General features: G+C 45.3%; 1 protein-coding gene across 1 annotated transcript in view; it reads right to left on the reverse strand.

The window, feature by feature from the left end:
* The window catches only part of LOC134497593 (mitogen-activated protein kinase kinase kinase 3-like), a 55,347-nt gene that overhangs the window by 16,974 nt on the left and 20,186 nt on the right, over nt 1-18,187 (reverse strand). Inside the window, exons 3-6 of the mRNA XM_063303316.1 lie at nt 9,476-9,519; nt 8,515-8,614; nt 4,621-4,734; nt 2,114-2,225 (exon numbers count right to left, since the gene is read on the reverse strand). Of these exons, the coding sequence (XP_063159386.1) occupies nt 2,114-2,225; nt 4,621-4,734; nt 8,515-8,614; nt 9,476-9,519 (370 nt within the window). The remainder of the gene's footprint in view (nt 1-2,113; nt 2,226-4,620; nt 4,735-8,514; nt 8,615-9,475; nt 9,520-18,187) is intronic.

The raw sequence follows: 18,187 nt of genomic DNA on the forward strand, positions 1-18,187 counted from the left end.
AATGGAAGTGCTAAACCGACTCTATCTCCATCCTTCTGGCCCAGAGCAAGAGTGGGCATCCTGGAGATCTCCAGTTGTTTTTGAACTACAACCCTCACAGCCCCTTCGAACTGGTCATGCAGGCTGAAGCTGACAGAAACTGAAGTCCAGCATTAGAGGGAACTTGTAGTGGCAAGGGCTGAACCCACAGGATGAAGTGAGGGTATCTCAACCCTCCTCTGGATTTGACACACCCTGGTCCACCTCCCTGACTTAGTGTAGCTGCTTCGTAGTTCTGCTCCCGCTTCTCTTCTTGGGGTGTTCTCCTTTTTCCAAATACAGATCCCCCAGCTAACACCAACTGTGACACACCGTTAGTGAAACCAGAATTATCACTACCATCATCTCCCTCCAGCTTTGGATCCTAAGTTCAACCGAAATGTAATGCTTCTAATGTCCATCAAAGGGTTGGAGATGCTGGGCCCTTTATGAAAGACCCAGTATCTACAACCCTTTGATGGACATTAGAAGCATTACATTTTCCATCCCAGTCTCTGGATTATATTTTGCTCCTTCCCTCAAATATACTGGGCTTCAACACTGGAGTAAGCTGAGCACCTGTAAGCATTCCCATCTGGTAAAGCTGCCTCTAGGTTTCAGGATGATTTTCCTCCCCAGGAAAATGCCAACAACACTTTGGGATTCTTTTTCTCTTCCAACCATGAGGACTAAAAAACTGCTTTGTTTTGGAAAAAACAGAGTTACGTTTATCAGTCATTCCAAACCCATTGTTGGAAGGAACATTTGCAATCCTCAGGTACTGCAGATTTGATACCCTCTGTTCCTTTTCGCACATTCCTTTTCCCCCTTGTCTGTTTAATGAATAAGACCCTCTGCCAAGCATTGCCTCTTTCGCCAAAAGAAGAATCTTTTGGGTGTTCTGCCAACAACAAGTATATATTAACTCTGAAAGTCACTGGTCTGCTAACAAACTCGACTGGCAGGCCGAAGAAAAACAGCAAGCATATCCATTTGGTTCAAGCACAAGAGGACATCTGCAGAGACTCAATGGAACAACAGACCAGCACATTTTGTTTCTGAAACAGTTTTCCAATTGCCTCCCAGGATTCTGGGCAAAGACCCAATGGCAACGTAAGGGAGAAAAGGCGTGATAGTTTTAAAAAAATCAGTGCTTTGGCCTTTGCCAGGAATCTCCAGCAAAGGAGTAAGACAAATGTAGTAATGTGGATGGGAAATCCTTCTTGAGCCCATCTCTTAGAGCAAATTCCCCTACAATCTGGTCCACTGCAGAAGTTGGGATTTCAACTCCTCACTAGAACATGGCAAGGAAGACCCAAGTATCAGCCATGGATCCACTCACTCACCCGTTCTTGGTGGGCCTGCCGTTCCTGGAAGACGGCTGAAACTCTGAGATCTGCAGTCCCAGCACATCTGGGAAACACCAGGGTAGGCCAAGCTGCCTTGCAGATGGGGCAAAACTGCCTTATAGGTTGGGGCATTGAGGGGGTCAACTCCAGGTAAGGTAGCTCCTACCTACTTTATAGGTGGGAGCTACCTCAGATTTAGGGAAGTTTGAACTCCAGGTAGCAGGGACCAAAATCTGCTCTGCAAGCTTCTGACCCAAATCCAGCCCTGGACATGGAACGCCTTTGATTGTCTACATCATTCTTCACTGAAGCTAAAAGTATTAGATATGGCATTGCCAGGGCAGAGGTCTCCCATCCAAACACTGACCAGATACAGACCTTCCTAGGTTCAATGCAGTTGCAGAATTACATGCCGGCAGGCCACTGACTGGAGGAGAAGCCTGTGAGTAGCCACTAGACCAGGGTTTCTCAACCTTGGCAACTTTAAGACGTGTGGACTTCAACTCCCAGAATTCTGAGCGTTGAAGACCACACGTCTTAAAGTTTTTTATTTATTTATTTATTTATCAATCATATTTTTATCACCGCCCATCTCCCCCACACGGGAGTTGGCAAGGGTGAGGAACACTGTACCAGACACTTTAGGTTGAAGAGCATCCTCTGACCAGATACAAGAATGGGATCATTCCCAGCTACTGGAGATCCTCAGACGAACGTGGTCCACTGCACAACTGCATCTCACTGACCTGTTGAGTGCTTTCGTGTCCTCTCGGTGTCTTTATACAGAGATCCCAGTATATCTCCCATGGATTTAGATATCCTTATCTCATGCTGCTTGGTATTGTTGGCTTGCAGAGGCTACAAACAGAAGGAAAGTTGAAGGCCCCACCTTCAGCCCCGAGAAACGATGGATCAAATGTCCCAGCCTTTCCAAGAAAGCTCCAGTGCTCAGCTAGTGGGGGGAATCAAGTGGAATTTGGGTGATCTATTCAAGGTGACATCACTGAATAGTAAGGCCAAAGCCTTCTGGCTTCTCCCCCCCACCAGTTTTCTTTGTATTGTAAAGAAGTAACTTGGGAAGGCAAGAGGAGAGACGAAGAGCCAGTTTGGTCTAGTGGTTAAGGTGCTGGGCTAGAAACCAGGAGGCTGCGAGTTCTAGTCCCGCCTTGGGCATGAAAGCCGGCTGGGTGACCTTGGGCCAGTCCCTCCCTCTCAGCCCAAGAGCCAATCAGGCGTGGCAGGAGAGTTCTAGTCCTGCCTCAGGCATGAAAGCTGGCTGGGTGCCCTTGGGCCAGTCCCTCTTTCTCAGCCCAAGAGCCAATCAGGCGTGGTAGGAGAGTTCTAGTCCCACCTTAGGCATCAAAGCCGGATGGGTGACCTTGGGCCAGTCCCTCCCTCTCAGCCCAAGAGCCAATCAGGCGTGGTATGAGAGTTCTAGTCCCACCTTAGGCATCAAAGCCAACTAGGTGACCTTGGGCCAGTCGTTCTCTCTCAGCCCAACCCACCTCACAGGGTTGTTGTGGTGGGGAAAATAGGAGGAGGAAGGAGTATTAGCTATGTTCGCCCCCTTGAGTTAGTTATAAAAACAATAAAGGTGGGATAAAAAATAAATAAATACATACATACATACTATTAAACCCCCACTCTACCTGTAAAATAATGAGAACTACCTGGGGTTGAAGCAGTGTTTGCATGATGGCTGCCCAAATGCCAAAAATACATCCCGGTAATGCTAATGGCAGAATGCTAAGTTAGCATAAAACATTTATTTATTTTATTTATTTTGTTTTCTATCCCGCCTTTATTATTTTTATAAATTGCATTCCATTTTATTTCACTGCATCTCACTCCACTTCTCCCTTAGGCCCAAACTGCTCAGGGGTTATTCTAACCTCAAACTCCAGAAAACATCCCAGGGAGATGCATTATTCCCTTTGCTCAGCATAGTCATCCAGAGATGGGGGTCCCCCCACTTTCTCTGCTCTACAGCGGACTCGCATCTGTCTAGATTATTTCTGCATGCCACCATGTACCATGCACATGTATTGAGGAATGCTACTTTAGACCACTGAGGGGGTAGTGTTTGTTAACTTCACCCCAATCATGCCATGATCCTGTCTGAGCAACAAAAATGGAACCCTTTGCACATCGTTTGGATGGTTTAAACAAACGAAAGGCTAGCCGAACGGCTACAAGTCAGAATCAAGAAATGGAATCTCCACATTCAACAGCTGTTAATGTGGAGATTTTTTTTTTAAAAAAAGCCATGTAAAAGTAAAGTATGTCTGCCACCTTTATTATTTATAAAAATAATAAAGGCAGGATAGAAAATAATTTTTTTAAAAAGTCTCCTTCCATCAAACTTCATTCCTGGTGATATTGTGGAAAATAATAATAATAATAATAATAATAATAATATCATCATCATCATCATCATCATAATCCAGCTGGTTTTCCCTGGCAACAGGATAGAAGTGGTGCTGTTGTCTTCTTCAAAGGTGTTTTTCTTTTTTACTTTTCAGTCTAGCTGACAAATCTCCCATCCCAATACTAACCATGCCTGATCCTGCTTAGCTTGTTCAGATCAGCCAAGCTCAACTAGATGCTCAGCTAGCTAGGTAGAAAGTACAGATTAATTCATTTTTACCTTCTTAAAATGGCCTTGATCAGAAGAGATGGGGGTGAGGACACCATGATATCATACAACTGTGCAGGGTCAAAGTTTCAGAGGTCCTGAAGGTGGCAGTGGGGTCTTCTGACCCATGTTAAGACTTTCAAAATGTCTTCCTTTTGTTTCCCACCAAAAATCAGTGAGAAATCACAGCTTTGGCAATGGAGTTTTAGGAAGCACTGGAATTTGCCAAATCGGAGTTCAAAAAATACATGCAGAGGTGTCCCCCCCCCAACTTCCGGCCTTCTGCTTCTACTTGGCGCATTCCTCTGAAAGCCAGCTTTTGCACAAAGGCCGCCAGTTGCTATCCAGTCGCTACCCCCCAGGCTGCCCTCTGCAGCAAGCAATCACAGCTCAGAGTCGCAGCAGGGAGAGGGGAAAAAAACCACCATTTCCCATACAGATCTGGGTAAACAAAAATGTTAAGAAGTGAAATGGCCAAAGACCAACTCCAAGAGGGTGCCCTTCTAACCTCCCAGCCATCCTATCCTCAAAATATACAAGTGTTTCCACTCCTTCGGACGACCGTGCCGCCTTTTGCTCTGTACACAAATCCAAGGGGGCAGAAAGCAGGGGTCTCACATTCATTTCCTTTGGCGTCTTCACAAACACTCTCAGGCTTTTCAGAGAAGGGCTCAGGTCCAAGTGTTCCACCGCCCGGTCCAAATCTTCCTGGGATTTCAGGGGAATCAGGAGCTGGAAAAAGATTGAACAAACACCGGTGATGCAGCTGAGTTGCAAACAAGGGCAAAGGGAGGAAGTGGCTGAACGCCGGGGGCTTGGGAACGGCTGGGCCGGGGCCGTCCGGCCGTCGAAGTCCGGCCGGTGCAAAGCAATTGGAGCCTTCTGCTGGAAAACAGAAACAAACACCAGGGGCTCTGACCTTTCCTTCCATCATAGCATTCCCCCAAGGAGGAACTGAATAAAAGTTATCAAAACAGTTACTTAGAAAAGGAGAGACATGAAGCGTCTCTCGCTCTGCTAAGAGGAAGACCCGCATTGCACTGAGAAAATAAAGTATCTGGGGCCCGGGATCTACAGGGCTGGCTACATGTAGAGGGAGCGACTGGACTGCAATTGCTGGGCAGCAATTCATTTTGAAGGCAGCTTCCACCCACCGCTTACTTAGCTTGTTTCAGAAACAGGCATGGACGGGCCTTGAGGAAAAGAAAGCAATAGAGATGCAAGCCTGCCATGTCTTTCTTTGATTTCTGAAACGGTAGCATCACTACAGCTGTTCATCTGGCTGCCTGAATCAATGAGGCCATACAGGTAGTCCAGGATTCGTTTAGCGAAGGTTCGGACTTACGACCAGTCCTCACACTTATGTCTGTTGCAGGGTCCCCACAATCACGTGACTACAATTTGGGCGCTTGGCAACTGGTTTGCATTTATGACCATTGCAGCATCCCGTGGTCACGTGATTGCCATTTTCAACCCTCCCGGCTGGCTTCCGGCAAGCAAAATCAATGGGGAACCACGTGATTTGCTTAACGACCATGTGGTTCGCTTAATGCCCATGGTGATTTGCTTAACACCTGCTGCAAAAAAGGTCGTAAAATCGGGTCAGATTTGTTTAATGACCACTTTGCTTAGCAACTGAAATTCCAGTCCTAATTGTGGTTGTTAAGCAAGGACTACCTGTATCATTTGCTGGATGGAATCAGACAGCTTTTATGTGGATTATTTCTCACATGCAGAGACCAGAATTCTGCACTTGTACATCCTGGGAGAGCCCCGGTTCCAATGTGTGCTTTAAGGGTGGTTGTAAGAACGGTGGAGAGAAACAGAAGAATGCCAGCAATGTTCTTTGGATTTCCTACGTTCCTAGTCTGTTTCTTTATTTTTGCTTTATTTTTTTTTGCATGCACACAAATCGGCTCATTGACTGAGTCGTCTAAAAGTCCATACCCTGTCGCCTTCTTCACTTGGAGGAGTGTGGGTAATTTTATTCAATTACCCTAAGGGGTAATCTGTGGATGGTGCAGGCAAGGTGGAGGTATGCTCCGGGGGGCTATCTTTTGGTGGCGCAGAATGGAACAGAGCCACAACAGATGGGGACACCCCTTGTCTCTTTGATATCCTCCAACTTCTAAACTCTCCCTTTTCCCAAGCTGCAGAGCACCAGGCAGCTCGCTATCAGAGGTCTGGGCTGAGGACTTCCATAGGGAACGGAAATTAGACTGAGAACATCATGTGGTCCTAAGGCCGTCGGCTGTCCATCCCTGACTAGACCAAAATTGGTGGCAGACTTCAGTTTAACCTTGCAGGGGAGGCCTATCTTAAAGAATGACTTGTCCTTCTCCTAGCAACAGGAATCAGGAATTGAACTCACATTCTTAGACTGCTGTACAATTTCTCTTCCCTCCAATTTCTCTTCCCTCCTCTGCACTCCCTCCCTGGAATTTGTTTTACCATTTTCGTCTGGCAATTGGCTGCAAATCACTTCTCTCTTGCCTTTCCTTGGAATGTACATTAATCTTCCAAAATCTGGAATAAAGTATCCTGCAGCCTTCCACAGCCCTCCTCCTGTTCTCAGTCATACATGCACCCTTGCACCAAGCTTCAAAGACCTCAAAAGACATCAGGCTTAAGAGGATCCTTGGTGCCCCATTGCCACTGACTCCTGCCTGTTGCCGAAACCTGAAAAGGAGGTTTGGACTTCTCCACGCCAGCAAGACTGTTGTGTGCATGGACCATCTCCACCAGACGCTGGCCTAAATATAGATGCATGTAAACCGGAGTGCAAGTTGGCAAGTTGCAGACTCAGGAAACGAAGCATCTAGGACATTGAATAGGTACATTAATAAGCCAGGAAGGCCGAGGCAAAGCCAACTGCCAAGTGCTGATTCATTGCTTTGTAACTCCCGGTGCTTAAACCAGGACTTGAGTCAGCGAGGCTGATGGGGGTAGCGTTGTGAGCCGTCAACCCAGGTCCCAAACGAACTCCAGAGTCAGCCTCTTGTCTCAAAACCACACCACCAGAAAAAGGGATTTCAAAACCTGCAGGTTTATTTACTTATTCTCCACCCCACCCCATGGACTGTTCTGAACTTTAGAAACTTTGGCTGTGCAGAAAGTCTACTGGCTAGAGCAGTGATTCTCAACCCTAGCAACTTTAAGACGTCTGGACTTCAACTCCCAGGATTCCCCAGCCAGCAAGGCTGGTTAGGGAATTCTGAGAGTTGAAGTCCACACATCTTAAAGATGGCAAGGCTGAGAATCACTGGGCTATAAGCAGGACACTGGTGACATGTCTCTTAAACTTGGAAGAAGTTTTGCAGGGGCTTTTGAAACATTTTGCATTTTTGAAAAATCACGGTGGAGCCACAGAATGTGATCGTGAGCATCCGAAAATGCCTTATATTGTCTGTGTTCGTGCAACTTGCAATTGGACTCTCCTTTGTGCACCAACTGGACACAATTGCTAGCAACCAAGTCAGCGGTGAACAGCCATTTCTGAAATTCTCCCAGGTGCTGCAAAGAGGGAGGGAGGGAGGCTACCATTCCCTATCTCCCTCTTTCTACAAATTAAACAAAAGTCAAGGGAAAACCTACGCTGGGCACCACTATGGACAGAATTACAGGTAGTCCTCGACTTACGACCACAATTGGGACCAGGATTTATGTCACTATGTGAGGCAGTCGTTAAGTGAGCCATGCCTGATTTTACCTTTTTTGCCACAGTTGTTAAGCGAATCTCTGTGCACATTAAGTGAATCATGTTATTAAGCGAATCATGTCATTAAGTGAATCGTTAAGTAATAATGTCATTAAGCAAATCATGTCATTAAGCGAATCTGGCTTCCCACATTGACTTTGTTTGTCGGAAGCCGGCTGGGAAGTAGCAAGTGCCTGAATTTTGATCACAAGACCACAGGGACACTGCACTGGTCGTGTGAGGATCGGTCACAAGTCACTTTTTTTCAGTGCCACCTTAATTTCAAATGGTCGCTAAACAAATGGCCGTAAGTCAAGGGTGAACTTCTGTCTCTTTCCCATTGTTCTGTGCAAAGGAGAAAGAGACAGCATTCCTAGAGAAGCACCAATTTTCGGCCACTCCACCAAAAATACTTTGGGAACAGGAAGGGTCAGTTAACCTCCAGACGAAAAGTTTAGACAACACAGTTAACCGCAAAGAGCAAATCAGAGAATGGGGCCAAGTACCCAATCCTGGGATTGCAGGTGTAAGCGTTTCCCAGTTCTTCAGCTTGTACAAATGCTGAGCACCAACTCAGCATCTTCTCCAGCAGGTGCTCCAGGCCTGAACCACAATGCCCTCCCAACGAGGGATTTTCCAGGAAAAGGTTTCCAACACACCTGTCTGGGTACCCCTGCGGTTAGGGTGGATCTGGAGGAAGACTGGCCAAACCGTTTGTTTTCAGAAGCATCCTCAGCTTGTTGCTGCAAGATTGCACACGGGGGGCGAGAGAATGCTGACCGCACAGACAGAAAAGCAAGCAACATGCAAGGTACCTCGTTGCTGGCATAATGCAAATCCATCATCTGCCCAAAAGCATCCATGACTTTCTGTAAAACTTCTTTGAACTTAACTGGCCTCTGGAACTGGATAATCCTGCAGAACGCATATGCACGTTTGTTTGTTTTGATAACATCATTCCACCCCCACCGTATACTTTTTCTAAGGACAGGCCCTTGCGCACCAAGGCAAAGACAATCTCGGTTATGGAAGCCAATTAAAGTCGTGAACTTCCCGTCACCCAAATTGTGAGCCATGTTAGAAAGGTCCTGCTGAGTGTCAATGCAATCCCCGACCTCCAGGCCCAGCAAAACCAGGAGATTTATTAAGAATCTGGCCTCCTTTCACACAGGATCTCACGAGTCCTTTAGGCTGGTTACACAACTCTTGATGTACGCTGTATCAAAGGAAAAACGGTGCCTGTAGAGCAGGAAAGGAATCTTTCTACCTGCTCAACCGTGTTGTGGAAAATAGAATAGTAGCTGTGCCTTATCACACCCAATTATTCTTAACAAACCAAACACATTTAATAAATTGGCGTAACTGCATTTTAACCTTATGGCTAGAATGGCGACTGTAAGCAGCTCAGAGTCATTTGCCAATGAATGGTTTGGATTTCCACTGAAATGGTTTGTTTTGTTTTTGGTTTAATCTACCGTACTCTGCCCAGAGTTGCAAAGTTGGCTGGATCGGCCATATTAAATTCTTTAAATTAAATTAAATTCATTCATTTTCAACTGGAGTGGCATGGAAGCGCAAGAGAATAAATAAAAAATATTGCCAAAATCTCAGTATAATCATTTTGTGGGGCTACCTGCAAGAGGGGAACTTTCTGTTATGAGGGAAACAACCAAATGAGGGAAAGAATGAAGTTGGGCTTTATTTACTCATGAATTATGCTTTTTAAGGTTCAGCAGAACCAAGTGATATATCTAAACCTGTAGACCCAAGATGTACCTTTTTTCTCCATCATGCTCAAACTTGATCCTGGCGTTCCGCAACTATGTAAGAAAAAGAGATAGAATACCATTAACTACAGACAGAGAGAGAGATAGAGAGATAGAGATAGAGATAGAGAGATAGAGAGAGATAGAGAGAGAGAGAAAGAGAGAAAGAAAGAAAGAAAGAAAGAAAGAAAGAAAGAAAGAAAGAAAGAAAGAAAGAAAGAAAGAAAGAAATACAGAAACGAGGCAGGGGTTTAAACTATAAATCTGGAGGTCTTCCATTCAACTTTCTTCTGTTCTTCTCATGTTACCTGGTCTTAGGTATTCAGTCTCAGCTTCAATCCACCCACCGTCCCCTTCCCTCAGTTGGCATCTGCAATATCTTGCAGCCCACCCTCCAGAATTGGAATAAAGTTTAGGACAAAATAATGTATGGTGCATGTTTTGAATAGCTGAAAGTGTGGCTTGAAAGCAAAATATGTCCTAGTGATGATTTGCTTGTCTTGCAAAAATGTTGGGCAGGATCATCTTATACATGCAGTTCTGTGGGACCCAGTGAAAATACCTCCTGCTGACGACCCTTTAAAAAATATTTCCAGTGCTGAATCAGCTGGTCAACAGCTCGGACAACATAGTAAAACAAACCAGAATATGATTTAGCTTGCCATTTGGATTTGCTTCCTCCCAACAAGGCCAAAACCCGCATTTCTGCCATTCTAATACACTGGAGCAATCCTGACATTTTGTTCTTCCACAAGCAGAAAGTTTTGGAAAAATGTGCCCGTTTCTTGTGGGCCTAGAGCACAAAAGGCTTCAGTAAAATCCACTGGTTGGAGAATTAGGCACGGCCACTATCATTTTTTTTTTTTAATGCAGAAATAAATTACAGCCTTATCTCCCTCCCCCTTCTCTCTCCGGTTTCTTTTCAGGATGGAAAAAGCGCATCCCATACTTGGGAGTGAGCATCATTTGGAAAGATCAGCAACACACTGCTGGTATCTAAACAGAAGAATTCCTAGATGGACAAGGGAATGATGTCTCTTCCTGAAAACACTTCTAATCTCTCACTTGAGCTTTATCCAGAACATGATTAGCAGTTTCCATGTTTCCATTCTATACTCCTGAAAATATGTTGTTGCAATGAGAAAGTTTCAGTTCAATGACTATTTATGTGAAAGAGGGAAAGAGCATGCATGTGTGTTTTAAAAAGATTACATCCCAAAGGGGTGAGATGGATCGCACCAATAACCAGCAGAAGGCCCACCCAAAGTTGGAAATCAGCAAGGCTGCTTTTGGTGGGTCACTAAACTGGATCATCACTGTGGATCCACTTCACTTATGGGTCCCTTGGACCTTCTAAGCTATTCCTGCCCAAATGTAAGAGAAACACCGATGAAGCAGAGGATGCTAATCTAGTCCCACCATGTTATCATTGCTTGCATGGATGTTAGGCCTTTCTCCGTGGCTGAGCTGAAGCATTCTCCAGTTGCCTTTGAGTTGGCAGAAAGCTAAAAGAGCATGAACATGGTTCTATAGCGAGAAAACCTAAGAGGTTTTGCCAGCCTTGCGAGGTAGTCCAGACAGGAACCATGCCCAGATGAACTAAGTCTACTGTACTGTAAGGTTACATTAACAGAATCTTGCAAGACTGAAAGTACATCTCTTCCCCCTTGCCTTTATAGCCCAAGAAACTAGGGAGGGTCCCTTCTGAGACATTTGCCACATCCCATTCCTTCTGCAGGCTCAGCTACGTCTTATCTGACCGTTCTCCTGGCTGTGCCTCTCAAGGTCATTCCCACATGCCATTACAGATTTTGCAGCTACCTTCAAATGGTGTTAGAATCCAAATGGCATAAAGATTTATCTTCAGATACTCATCGTTCTTTCGCATTGCTTCAGCATTGTACGCTGCCCCAAGCTGCGATGGAGTCAGGTAGCCTTATCCATTTAATTAAAAAAAAAATTAAAAAGTGGGGGGAGACTCCTTTAACCCGATAGTTATGGAGGGTTTAAGCCTGTCTCACTCTTGAGCTGGGGATGTGGGAAAGCAACACCATGGGGACAACCTTCTTTGGGTGCATGTTTGGGTCACAGGTGGCTCTCAGTGGGAAAGGCCTTTGGAGAGAGCAGGTGAACACAAAGGATGGGAAAGCACCAGGAAGCTGTCCAACAATGTCTGTTTGCGACACTGGAATGAGCTTAGAAAAGCAACTCTGGTTGCCACATGCCCTCTTAGGCCAGAAGTCCCTGCTGGCATTTTGGCCTGCTCAATCTGATGCTTTTTGTCACTGACATTTACAGAAACTTGTCCATACGCAAACCAATCTGGGATACGAAAAACATCTGATATTGTCACAACCTAACTGTCTGGATAATGCAGGCTATATCCCTGTGCATTGTTGATGATGATGACGACGACTGCATGCCATCAAGTTGTTTTCGACTCTTAACAACCACTTAGATAGATTGCCTACGTGATGATCTGTCCCTAACCTGGTCCTTCCAATGATGCACCCATCACCTCTGTAACCGAGTCCATCCACCTTCTGCTGGTCGTCCTCTTCTTCTCTTTCCTTCCACCTTTCCCAGCATCAGAGCCTTCTCCAGAGAGCTGGGTCTTCACCCAATGCGTCCAAAGTAAGATAATTTGAGCCTGGTCCTTTGTGCCTCAAGGAAGAACTCTGGATTGATTTGTTCATGATCCATTGGTTTGTTTTTTTGGCTGCCCACCGTATTCTCAGGAGTCTTCTCCAACCCCAAAATTCAAAAGCATCCATATTCTTTCTATCCTGCTTCTTCAAAGTCCAACTTTCCCTTCCATCGAGTGTCACAGGGAAGACCACGGCTTGCACGATTCTGATCTTTTCCCTCTGCATTACCAAGTAGGAAAGGATCCGTACAAGATAAAAATGCACTTACTGCTTTTGTCTAAGTGAAACAAGGCAAACTATTTCATCTTCTCTAATAGCTTTTGGACTACGTGTCTCCACTAATTTTATCCAGAAGAGCAGATAGGGAGAAAGCCATTCATGTCTTTTATTTTTTCAAATTTATATAGCTGCCCATCTCGCAAAGAAGCAACTCATTCCTCCATCCTCAGAAGTGGCAATCCTTATTTTGCCTTGAAGAATCCAGGATAGTCAGGAATCATGAAATAATTAAAAGAACAACAAATAAATTAAGAAAGGGGGCAGAATGAAACAGGGGTAAACTTCAAGAACATTAATGAAGAGGGTTGCGTATTCAAAAACATTGTCATTAAAATTCAGTGTACACCAGATGGAGATCCTGAATGGTTTCCAACATTTAAAAAAGGGTTCAGACCTCCTGTTTTGAAAATGGGACACGGCCCCAAAGCCTTCTTAAAATGAAAGTCTCTGTTGTTGTTTATTCGTTTAGTCGCTTCCGACTCTTCGTGACTTCATGGACCAGCCCACGCCAGAGCTTCCTGTCGGTCGTCAACACCCCCAGCTCCCCCAGGGACGAGTCCGTCACCTCTAGAATATCATCCGTCCACCTTGCCCTTGGTCGGCCCCTCTTCCTTTTGCCCTCCACTCTCCCCAGCATCAGCATCTTCTCCAGGGTGTCCTGTCTTCTCATTGTGTGGCCAAAGTATTTCAGTTTTGCCTTGAATATCATTCCCTCAAGTGAGCAGTCTGGCTTTATTTCCTGGAGGATGGACTGGTTTGATCTTCTTGCAGTCCAAGGCACTCTCAGAATTTTCCTCCAACACCACAGTTCCAAAGCATCGATCTTCCTTCTCTCAGCCTTCCTTATGGTCCAGCTCTCGCAGCCATATGTTACTACGGGGAACACCATTGCTTTAACTATGCGGACCTTTGTTGTCAGTGTGATGTCTCTGCTCTTAACTATTTTATCGAGATTGGTCATTGCTCTTCTCCCAAGGATTAAGCGTCTTCTGATTTCCTGACTGCAGTCAGCATCTGCAGTAATCTTCGCACCTAGAAATACAAAGTCTTTCACTGCTTCTACATTTTCTCCCTCTATTTGCCAGTTATCAATCAAGCTGGTTGCCATAATCTTGGTTTTTTTGAGGTTTAGCTGCAAGCCAGCTTTTGCACTTTCTTCTTTCACCTTCATCATAAGGCTCCTCAGCTCCTCTTCGCTTTCAGCCATCAAAGTGGTATCATCTGCATATCTGAGATTGTTAATGTTTCCTCCAGCGATTTTAACTCCAGCCTTGGATTCCTCAAGCCCAGCATGTCGCATGATGTGTTCTGCATACAAGTTGAATAGGCAGGGTGAGAGTAGACAGCCCTGCCGTACTCCTTTCCCAATCTTAAACCAGTCTGTTGTTCCATGGTCTGTTCTTACTGTTGCTACTTGGTTGTTATACAGATTCCTCAGGAGGCAGACAAGATGACTTGGTATCCCCATACCACTAAGAACTTGCCACAGTTTGTTATGGTCCACACAGTCAAAGGCTTTAGAATAGTCAATAAAACAGAAATAGATGTTTTTCTGAAACTCCCTGGCTTTTTCCATTATCCAGTGGATATTGGCAATTTGGTCCCTAGTTCCTCTGCCTTTTCTAAACCCAGCTTGTACATCTGGCAATTCTCGCTCCATGAATTGCTGAAGTCTACCTTGCAGGATCTTGAGCATTACCTTACTGGCATGTGAAATGAGTGCCACTGTTCGATAGTCTGAACATTCTTTAGTGTTTCCCTTTTTTGGTATGGGGATGTAAGTTGATTTTTCCCAATCTGATGGCCATTCCTGTGTTTTCCAAATTTGCTGGCATATAGCATGCATTACCTTGACAGCATCATCTCGCAAGATTTTGAACAGTTCAGCTGGGATGCCGTCGTCTCCTGCGTCTCCTGCTGCCTTGTTAGAAAGTCTCTGTGCTGTGTAACAAAACACCAGTTGAGTAACTCAATCAGTGTTTCTCAACCTTGGCAACTTTAAGACGTGTGGACTTCAACTCCCAGAAGTCCCCAGCCAGGCACTAGATACTCAGCTGAAGGACCATTCAAACTCTGTTTGAAAGAAGTTTCCTTGGACCATGTCCAACTAGTGTTCCTCAAATGTAGTATGATGAACCAGGATGGAGCAATCTTGTGGGGCTTAAGGGCTGCATCAGTATGCTTAATGGAGGCACAAGAACTGCCATGTGATGATGCAAAAGGGTGGCAGTTGTATCACAGACGTGGGTGTGTGATTTTTCTCCCATGCTTTTACCCAGGTTTCTAACAGCAGTGAAAGTAGTGATTTTCTTCTTTTCAGTTAGGGTTTCCAGGACTGTTTTTGGGGGTTCCCCAGCTCAAAATAGTTGGAAAGCATGCCACTGATTTTTGGCTATTGCACTATTGAATTTTGGAGAGGCATCCATGACTGTGCAATCAAAGCCACACCCCTGCTAACATGCATTGTAACACACATTAAAAAGGGGTGGAGCTTCAACTGCACCACCGTGGCCACCACTTTGACTTTTCTGACACACCCCTCCCAGCTCCTCCTGATTCCAAGAACTGCATTAAAGGCCTTCAGAGACCCCACACAACTTTCAAGACCACAAATTATCCACCTCTCCTTTAACCTAATAGATAGGTCCTTCTAAGCCAGGGTTTCTCAACCAGGGTTCTGTGGCACTCTCGGGTTCCATGAGAGGTCACTAGGGGTTCTCTGGGAGATCACGATTCATTTCAAAAAGGATTTCAAATTCGGGCAACTTCACATTCAAGAGTTTAATTCTTCAGTTTAGGAACACTGTTACTGCATATATGCAGGCCTACCCATGAAACAAATAGAATAATATTGGAACTTCTGGCCTATACCTGAACCTGAATGTGCAGGGGTTCCTCAAGCCCTGAAAAATATTTCAAGGGTTCCTCCAGGGTCAAAAGGTTGGGAAAGGCTGTTCTAAGCTGTATCTCGAAATGGAAGACCCCAAACCTTCTCCCTGCAAGTCACCTGCTGCAGTCTTCATCTGTGGTCTCCCCCATCTTAAAACTGCACACACACCCCAAGTGCTTCCCTGAAAACACCCAGAGGGGCCAAGTGCAGAGATGTCACACCGATCTGTCTTGAAGAGAAACCTTTCTATATCCCCATCTGGTTGGACAAACAAGGGAAAACAGTCCTTAGGACCCGATGCTGTTTTTGCTGAGCAGAACAACCCTGTCTAGGAACAATTTGTTGCTGGAAATGGACAACACACTTGTTTAAAGCAGCCCCCGAAGAGAGGAAACATAATGACTGCATCCTTTTTCTTCGGCGTGAAACAATAACAACAGTGACCTCCTTTGGTGAAGGGCCAAGGAAAACACCCCGGCCAGCTCACAGAACAGCAGTTGGCAGGCGAGAAGAGAAATATGAGGGATGCTTCAGAAAAACTGTGCTGGGTACGGCTTCCCCCGCACTCACATACGACTTGCTAGGAAAACAAGCATGGGAGAGAGAGAGGCTCAACGGGAAGGGGAAACAACAACCACAATCCGGCCGTGTCCATTTTGCACTGTCGGTCCTTCTCTGGACCGGCACTGAACGGGTGCCTTCTCCATCAGCAGCACACAAAGCTTGCTTCAAATATTTTGCTGCACCCTGGTGTGACCTAGAGACGGTTGGAGAAAACGCAGGAACAGCGATGCAGATTAAAGAGTTGGGCTCTACAAACACTTGACGTGTCCTACAGCCACGTTCTACTGAACTTAAAGGGGCTGGCTTCCATGGGTGCAGGGCTGAATTGGGATGTCTGTTAGCAACCTGGCCGGGGCCTCCCTGCAGAGGAGATCTAGGGAGGACCTGCAAAGCCATATTGGGTAGATGCAGGTCAAAGTGTGTCAACTCATTGAGGTAGGCCAGGTCAGGCAACAGACACTGAGAGGATTCCAGGAATGCTACTTTATGGTTTTACGGTATCATAACTGAATCTGGAATGCCTCTCAGAGCTTCTTTCTACATTATCTTATATCAAACTTCTCATACAGAACAGAAGTGGTGAACCTTGAAGAAACGCTATAGTAGTATTTCCCAATCTTGGCAACTTTAAGACGTGTGGACTTCAACTCCCAGAATTCCTCAGCCAGCCACACGTTGAAGTCCACACGTCTTAAAGTTGCCAAGGCTGAGAAACATGGCACCATAACGTATAGGAGTGCAAAACATTTCAAGGTCAAAACATCCCAACTTAGCCTCACTGGAAGTGTCCTGAACATTTCATCCATGCTCCAACCTTAAAACAAGCATTTCCATTTCCAGAGACACTGGAACATTTCTGATGAGGTCAAAACTAAGATGGAGGTTGGGACAGGACAGGAATAGACTCGCTTCAATGAAGTGAACCTTTCTTTTTAGTAAAAAATGACAGAGGATCAGGATGCAGAGAAATCTGCCCCTGAACTAGAGATGGTATGAGATGCTTATGCAGTTCATGATCTTTGGACATCCCATTTCCGAAATATACAAGCACAAGGTTAACCATTTTTAAAAAGCCAACCAACAACTGGAGAGCAATTTTGGGTGCGTGCGTGCGTGTGTGTGTGTGTAACCATCTGAGGACTCAGAAATCAAAAGGAGTATTGCAGTAGATCTTGGAGATGATCCAGGTCCAGCTCAATACTCAGTTTTCAAGTTCATCAAGAGATCTTTGGCTATTCACCATCTTGCAGCGTAACCTACCATACAGAGCTGTTGTTTATTTGTTCATATTTATTTTAATCGTAATTTCAGTTTCTGCAGCTGCCTAACACACATCGGTTGGGGGACCTTATTATGAAGAGTCGTAGGGCCTCTGTACTATCAGTAAGAACCCTGAAAAATGGCAGGAATAGATGTTCGGAAATAAATTGAAAAGTTGATCTCATTACAGAATAAAATATCTTTTACAACAGATGGTAACCGACAAGGATGGAGACCCCACAGTGCATTTTTGGATATACATTGTGGTTATCTTAATCCTGGGAGGAAGAGGTGGGAAGTGAGACCACTTTGCACGTGGAACACTTTTTCACTTCTCATCAGGTCATGCAGCGTCCACAGAACTGTTGCAAAAGTATCAGACCATCCTTCACATCACCTCCACCCTAATGGAGAAAATCTCCATTGCTGACAGATGTTCCTCAGCTTTTCAAATGACCACTGCTATCTATCTATCTATCTATCTATCTATCTATCTATCTATCTATCTATCTATCTATCCATCCATCCATCCATCCATCCATCCATCCATCCATCCAATCTATCTAATCTATCTATCTAGTATTCGAATTTTGCTATTGCCCATCTCCCCCAAAAGGGGGACTCTGGGCGGTTTACAATAAAATTAAGACGATAATAATAACAATTAAAATCTATAAAAACAATTACAAATATAAAATGCAGTATAAATAAGTATACAATCCAAGAGGTTAAAAATTCTGATCAGGTGGGAGGGGCTCTAAGGTGCGAGCCAACCCCATGGATGGTTGCCCACCTGCCCGCCCCATGCAAGATGGCAAAACCAGGTTTTCAGGGGCCTCCTGAAGGTCGGAAGTGAAGGCGCCTGCCTCACCTCTGGGGGCAAGATGTTCCAAAGGGTGGGGGCAACTGCAGAGAAGGCCCACTTCCTGGACCCCGCCAGATGGAATTCTCTTATCAAAGGGGTCCACAACATGCCCTCTCTGCCTGACCGGGTGGGGTGGGCCGATGTAATGGGGATGAAACGGTCCCTCAGGTAACCTGGCCCCATGCCATGTAGGGCTTTAAAGGTCATAACCAACAC

Source organism: Candoia aspera, chromosome 4, assembly GCF_035149785.1.
Source record: "Candoia aspera isolate rCanAsp1 chromosome 4, rCanAsp1.hap2, whole genome shotgun sequence".
NCBI lineage: Eukaryota > Metazoa > Chordata > Lepidosauria > Squamata > Boidae > Candoia > Candoia aspera.